General features: G+C 44.0%; 1 protein-coding gene across 1 annotated transcript in view; it reads left to right on the plus strand.

Annotated features, from left to right (window-relative positions):
• Positions 1 to 6553, plus strand: part of LOC142216350 (dynein axonemal heavy chain 11-like) — a 249638-nt gene extending 243085 nt beyond the window's left edge. The window contains exons 70-71 of the mRNA XM_075284114.1: positions 4176 to 4316; positions 6306 to 6553. Of these exons, the coding sequence (XP_075140215.1) occupies positions 4176 to 4316; positions 6306 to 6553 (389 nt within the window). The remainder of the gene's footprint in view (positions 1 to 4175; positions 4317 to 6305) is intronic.
• Positions 6554 to 7861: the final 1308 nt, after the last annotated feature.

A 7861-nucleotide genomic window follows, 5' to 3' on the forward strand; every position in this document is an offset into this window, starting at 1 on the left:
CCTGCCACTGATTCCAGTGCTTGGATTCCAAATGACGGCGCATTGAAGTGGTGGACAGGTTGCTCTTCTCAGAGCCCCTAATCAATTTCGAGAGGCAAATTGTGCAGACAACACTATATCTGTCCTCGGCGCATTCCTTGAAAAAACTCCACACCTTCGAGAAACGTGCCCTCGAGGTGGGAGTTTTTCGGGGCTGGGTACGAACTGGAACATCTTGGGAGATTCCGGGTGTGGCCTGGCTTCGCCTAAGCTGCTGACCTCTGCCTCTGCCTCTAGCTACCCTTTTTGGTGCTGCACCTGCCTCAACATCCACACTACTTTCCCCGCTTGACATCCCCCCTGTCCAGGTCGGGTCAGTGTCCTCATCATCCACCACTTCCTCTTCCAACTCCTGTCTCATCTCCTCCTCCCGCACAATGCGCCGGTCAACTGGATGCCCTGACGGCAACTGCGTCACATCATCGTCGATGAGGGTGGGTTGCTGGTCATCCACCACCAAATCGAACGGAGATGGAGGAGACTCTAGTGTTTGAGCATCTGGACACAGATGCTCCTCTGTTAGGTTCGTGGAATCGTGACGTGGAGAGGCAGGTTGAGGGACAATGAAAGGAGCGGAGAACAGCTCTGGGGAGCAGGGACAGTTTGGGTTATTGTTCTGTAAAGCTTCGGAATTTTGGGAGGAAGGAAGACAAGACTGTTGGGTAATAGGAGGAGAGGAGGCAGAGTCTGACTGGCTGCTGGACAATGTGCTGTAAGCGTTCTCTGACAGCCATTGCAAGACCTGTTCCTGGTTCTCGGGCCTACTAAGGTTTGTACCCTGCAGTTTAGTTAATGTGGCAAGCAACCCTGGCACTGTGGAGTGGCGCAATGCTTGCTGCCCCACAGGAGTAGGCACGGGACGCCCTGTGGCTTCACTGCTACCTTGCTCCCCAGAACCATTCCCCCGACCTCGCCCACGGCCTCGTCCACGTCCCTTTCCGGGAGCCTTGCGCATTTTGAATTCCCAGTCAGACAATGGCACTGTATACCAGTAGTAAAAATTGTGGGTGCACGTAACCCCAATATATTCTTTGAATTCCCAGTCAGAAACTGGCACTATATGGCAGTAGCAAGAAATGAGGGTATTTGTATTCCCAATATACTCTTTGAATTCCCAGTCAGACAATGGCACTGTATACCAGTAGTAAAAATTGTGGGTGCACGTAACTCCAATATATTCTTTGAATTACCAGTCAGAAACTGGCACTATATGGCAGTAGCAAGAAATGAGGGTATTTATAACCCCAATATATTCTTTGAATTCCCAGTCAGACAATGGCACTGTATACCAGTAGTAAAAATTGTGGGTGCACGTAACCCCAATATATTCTTTGAATTCCCAGTCAGAAACTGGCACTATATGGCAGTAGCAAGAAATGAGGGTATTTGTATTCCCAATATACTCTTTAAATTCCCAGTCAGACAATGGCACTGTATACCAGTAGTAAAAATTGTGGGTGCACGTAACCCCAATATATTCTTTGAATTCCCAGTCAGACACTGGCACTATATGGCAGTAGCAAGAAATGAGGGTATTTGTATTCCCAATATACTCTTTAAATTCCCAGTCAGACAATGGCACTGTATACCAGTAGTAAAAATTGTGGGTGCACGTAACCCCAATATATTCTTTGAATTCCCAGTCAGAAACTGGCACTATATGGCAGTAGCAAGAAATGAGGGTATTTGTATTCCCAATATACTCTTTGAATTCCCAGTCAGACAATGGCACTGTATACCAGTAGTAAAAATTGTGGGTGCACGTAACCCCAATATATTCTTTGAATTACCAGTCAGAAACTGGCACTATATGGCAGTAGCAAGAAATGAGGGTATTTGTATTCCCAATATACTCTTTGAATTCCCAGTCAGACAATGGCACTGTATACCAGTAGTAAAAATTGTGGGTGCACGTAACCCCAATATATTCTTTGAATTACCAGTCAGAAACTGGCACTATATGGCAGTAGCAAGAAATGAGGGTATTTATAACCCCAATATATTCTTTGAATTCCCAGTCAGACAATGGCACTGTATACCAGTAGTAAAAATTGTGGGTGCACGTAACCCCAATATATTCTTTGAATTCCCAGTCAGAAACTGGCACTATATGGCAGTAGCAAGAAATGAGGGTATTTGTATTCCCAATATACTCTTTGAATTCCCAGTCAGACAATGGCACTGTATACCAGTAGTAAAAATTGTGGGTGCACGTAACCCCAATATATTCTTTGAATTACCAGTCAGAAACTGGCACTATATGGCAGTAGCAAGAAATGAGGGTATTTATAACCCCAATATATTCTTTGAATTCCCAGTCAGACAATGGCACTGTATACCAGTAGTAAAAATTGTGGGTGCACGTAACCCCAATATATTCTTTGAATTACCAGTCAGAAACTGGCACTATATGGCAGTAGCAAGAAATGAGGGTATTTGTATTCCCAATATACTCTTTGAATTCCCAGTCAGACAATGGCACTGTATACCAGTAGTAAAAATTGTGGGTGCACGTAACCCCAATATATTCTTTGAATTACCAGTCAGAAACTGGCACTATATGGCAGTAGCAAGAAATGAGGGTATTTGTATTCCCAATATACTCTTTGAATTCCCAGTCAAACAATGGCACTGTATACCAGTAGTAAAAATTGTGGGTGCACGTAACCCCAATATATTCTTTGAATTACCAGTCAGAAACTGGCACTATATGGCAGTAGCAAGAAATGAGGGTATTTATAACCCCAATATATTCTTTGAATTCCCAGTCAGACAATGGCACTGTATACCAGTAGTAAAAATTGTGGGTGCACGTAACCCCAATATATTCTTTGAATTACCAGTCAGAAACTGGCACTATATGGCAGTAGCAAGAAATGAGGGTATTTGTATTCCCAATATACTCTTTGAATTCCCAGTCAGACAATGGCACTGTATACCAGTAGTAAAAATTGTGGGTGCACGTAACCCCAATATATTCTTTGAATTACCAGTCAGAAACTGGCACTATATGGCAGTAGCAAGAAATGAGGGTATTTATAACCCCAATATATTCTTTGAATTCCCAGTCAGACAATGGCACTGTATACCAGTAGTAAAAATTGTGGGTGCACGTAACCCCAATATATTCTTTGAATTCCCAGTCAGACACTGGCACTATATGGCAGTAGCAAGAAATGAGGGTATTTGTATTCCCAATATATTCTTTGAATTCCCAGTCAGACAATGGCACTGTATACCAGTAGTAAAAATTGTGGGTGTATATAGCCCCAATTCTATTGCTAGGGGACTTGCAGGGTATTTCTGGGGTGAAGGTGGGGGGGCACACCGTTGGAACGGGTATCGGGGTATATATCGGGTATACGGGAATACACTGACAGTGTATTCCATTCAGGATCCTGGGAAAGCTGGGTTGCGGCGATTGAGCCCGTCAGTGCCACGTTACACTGACAAGCTTCTCCCTGGAATTTAGCTCTTACAAGAGCTGTTGGTTGTCTTCTCCTTCCTATCCTAGCCTGTCCCTGCCTACCCAGAATCTAAGCCCTAGCTAGCTGGACGGAAACCTCCGTCCTCGGTGAATTGCAAGCTCAGAATGACGCGAACCTGGGCGGCGCTGTTCTTTTAAATTAGAGGTCACATGTATTCGGCAGCCAATGGGTTTTGCCTACTTTTTTCAACGTCACCGGTGTCGTAGTTCCTGTCCCACCTACCCTGCGCTGTTATTGGAGCAAAAAAGGCGCCAGGGAAGGTGGGAGGGGAATCGAGTAATGGCGCACTTTACCACGCGGTGTTCGATTCGATTCGAACATGCCGAACAGCCTAATATCCGATCGAACATGAGTTCGATAGAACACTGTTCGCTCATCTCTAATTACCACAGATTAATACAGTTTAGCAGTCATCAATACATCATGGTTGTATAATGATATGTAAAATGTGTATGCCTGCTGGAAAATAAGCCCTTTTGGCACTATGCAGCTTATTTCACTCATGCCATTTATCCAACTATGAAACATACATTTATGTGAATATCACATCTTGCAAACTGGTGTTTAGCTCTGTGGTTACAGATGCTGCGTGATTATAAAAAGAACCAATTTCAGAATGATATTATTCAACTAAAACAATTCTTGCAGCTGTCATGCAAAGTTTAGCACGGAAAAATGAATGGCCCCTGGATAAGATGCATCTGACTGTCGATGTAATGAAGAAAAACAAGGAGGAATTTTCTCAGCCAGCCAGGGAAGGAGCCTACATATACGGGCTGCACCTGGAAGGTAGGAACGTATGGACTATACTAAGGTAATGCATCACTGTATAGACGGCTGCAGACAGTAAAGGCTTCGGAGCTTCCTATGGCTGGCAAAACATACACAGGTGGAATATAAACTAGAAACCAAGCCATAAAAATAAGCTCTAACTGCATTTCTCACTCTCACTTTTTTTTGCCTCCTTCCATTTAAGTCTATGGGGAAAAATGCAACGTCTTAATAAAGATACTAACCGGTGCAAGGCAAGATGGAGTAACGAAAAGGCTCCAGCTTGAATGGAGATCCATGCCAGTGGCGCTCACACTTGTGCCAGCTCGGTCTGGCGGAAAATTGGAGCTCAGCAGACCCCTTTGACTATAATGGGGCCTCTTGGGTACCCATCGTTTGAGTCCTCTGTGCAGGACTTTTTTTTTCTCCACCAATTTTCAGTGGATTCTGCAACGGAGTCTCCAATGCAGATGTGAACCCAGCCTAAGTTATAATAAATATCAGGCCAAGGTACCCCTCTACTCCATCCCTCCTTGCTCTGCTCACTTTCAATGTATGAAGCAATGCTCAGAATGGGCATTGTGGTGCATATTTGGCGCAAGAAAGAACCTTGTGTCAAATGTGTTCTACAAGATCATCCTTCTACACAAGAAAACTAAGTAGAGTGATTGCTAAATTCCCGGATATGTTGTTTTGCAAAAGCATTGTTTATACAGAAATCTTTCCCACAATGTGTGGCTGAGCTTAAAGGGATTCATTAAACTACCTTTTTTTCTAATGAACACGTCGGAATAGCCTTAAGAAAGGCTATTCGTCTCCTACCTTTAGACGTGGTCTCCGCTGCGCCGTTCCATAGAAATACCGGTTTTAACCGGTATGCAAATGAGCTCTCCGCAGCAATGAGGGCGGGCCCCAGCGCTGAAACACCGATGAGCGCGTCCCCATTGCTGCCCAGAGCTCTTTCCTGCGCCGCCTCCTTCTTCTGCAGCAACTCCGCCTCTTCTGGCTTCTCTTGCTCTTGTAGTTCTATAGAGGAGCATAGAGAGGCCACCCCAAAATGGCCACCGGCCGGCTCCTGTATTGAACTGCAAGAGTGGCTACCCCAAAATGGCCACCGGCCGGCTCCTGTATTGAACTGCAAGAGCGGCTACCCCAAAATGGCCACCAGCCGGTGACCATTTTTGGGTAGCCGCTCTTGCAGTTCAATACAGGAGCCGGCGGCCATTTTTGGGTGGCCTCTCTATGCTCCTGTATAGAACTACAAGAGCAAGAGAAGCCAGAAGAGGCGGAGTTGCTGCAGAAGAAGGAGGAGGCGGTGCAGGAAAGCGCTCTGGGCAGCAATGGGGACGCGCTCATCGGTGTTTCAGCGCTGGGGCCCGCCCTCATTGCTGTGGAGAGCTCACTTGCATACCGGTTAAAACCGGTATTTCTACGGTACAGCGCGGCAGAGACCACGTCTAAAGGTAGGAGACGAACAGCCTTTAAGGCTATTCCGACGTGGTAATTAGAAAAAAAAAAGTAGTTTAATGGTAGAATCCCTTTAAATGAGGGCTCTGACTTTGCGGAGTTGCTCTAAAATTTTGTCAAAATTAGAAAAAACTGGGGCAGAAGTAGTGTGCCATAACAAAATAAGCATTAGCGATCTACTGAATGAGCCAGCACTCCCCTCTGGTTATTTATCATGGCCATCATATGGACTGACCTGCTCTATCTTTGTCCGTTTTGATGGCCAAATGGACCTAATAGAAATCCAATGGATCCGGATCAACTGACATCTGTTTTATGTCCATAAAAAATAAACCAGTGGGTTGGGTAAAAAAAAAAAACAAACAAAAAAACTGGAATTTCTCCATTTTTACCCATCGTTCACATCTGCATTTGGTGATCAGTTCGGGGAGTCCACATGGGACTTATTATCCATCTGGAAGTGCACAGAGCCTAACCTAGCCAATCCACTACTATACATTTTACAATGCTTATGCGTTTTTTCTTTTTTGCTCGATGCAGGGGCCCAGTGGGACGTCCAGGGCGGACACATTGTGGAAGCGCGTTTAAAGGCCCCCAATCCAGTGATGCCCGTTATATTTGTGAGAGCTATTCCTAATGACAAGCAAGACACAAGGAACACCTATGAGTGCCCAGTGTACAAGACAAAAGTAAGAGGATCAACCTACGTTTGGGCATTTCACTTGAAGACCAAGGAGAGACCTTCAAAATGGATTCTTGCCGGGGTGGCTTTATTGTTGAGTGTGTAATGTAAAACGAATATAATGTGAGGTTGGAAATAAATTCTACATTTTCCGCTTGAAACTTTTTGGTTGGTTGTTTGTCCTGGATTTTTAGCAAGGTGTGCGCGTTCTGACCTCAGCATGGGCAGTGCCAATTTTTGAATTATAAGTGGAGAAAGTTCACGGTGGAGACATACAATTGTCAGTCTCTACATATAATGCGCTCTCTATGCAGCTGTTTAAAGGACTATAAAAATTTAATCACAGACATAAACAACCACGGCTACGATTCAGGCGCTGCAGGAACAGTGATTATCTAAACAACTTGAATATTATATGCCTTTTATATATCATCCTGCATCAAAATCATAGCCAGCTGTCTCCATTTTAATTATGTATTCTGAAAATAGATTATGAACAAAACCCTTAGAAAACAGTATGCGTGAAGCCTCCACCAAGAGCTCCTGGGAGGGAGGACTCCTCTCTGCACAGTCTTTTTTTTATTTCATTGTCGAAAAACAAAAAGTCCCATGTTGCGATCGTGTGGACTGATGTACAATGAACTACACACCAACAGATTCACGGACGCAGATATGTAAAACTAAACATTTATTTAAACACGTACTGATGGAAATGTAAGAACCTTAATACAGGGAGATAAACCAGCAAATACAAACAGGAAGAGATTATGAAATCATCTAGAGTATTATTTTGCTTTACGTGATCCAGTTTTCCCACTTCAGAACCAAAGGATCTTTTCACATTAGCGTTACTTTGCCATTGCTTATGCGTACCAAGAATACTTGATGAACCCATTATAAGTCAACTGGATTTCTTAGACCAACACAGATTCTCAGCTGGATATACCAAAGGTCTGCAGATAAATATCTTACGTGTAAGACATTTAAGAGAGATCCATGAACGGAGTCCTGACTCTGTTAGGAACAGGAGCCAAAATGCTAAAGAGAACAGAGTCGTTAGTTGTTAACTCTCCTGATGTGAAATTACAAATCTGGAACTTCTTTTCACCTATTGCTCCTGGAAAAGTTACAAATGTGTGTGTTACAGTTCCTCTTGTTATTGAGGTGTGAGACTGTAGGGAGTGTCAGATTGTGCAGGACACTATTGATTTTTTAGGTAAACTGGTGTAATCTATGTAACATGTTCTATGCATCAAACACATTCCCTGGATTGACCGACAGTCTACAGTCCTGCACTCGACATCATTAGAGTACAGGACAGCAGAACCATGGCCAGGCTGGAACAGTGGTTAGACCGGGAAATTCTTCCATCACGAGTGCTCTATTACCAGCACTACACAAGTCTATCCGAATT

This window comes from Leptodactylus fuscus, chromosome 8, assembly GCF_031893055.1.
Source record: "Leptodactylus fuscus isolate aLepFus1 chromosome 8, aLepFus1.hap2, whole genome shotgun sequence".
NCBI lineage: Eukaryota > Metazoa > Chordata > Amphibia > Anura > Leptodactylidae > Leptodactylus > Leptodactylus fuscus.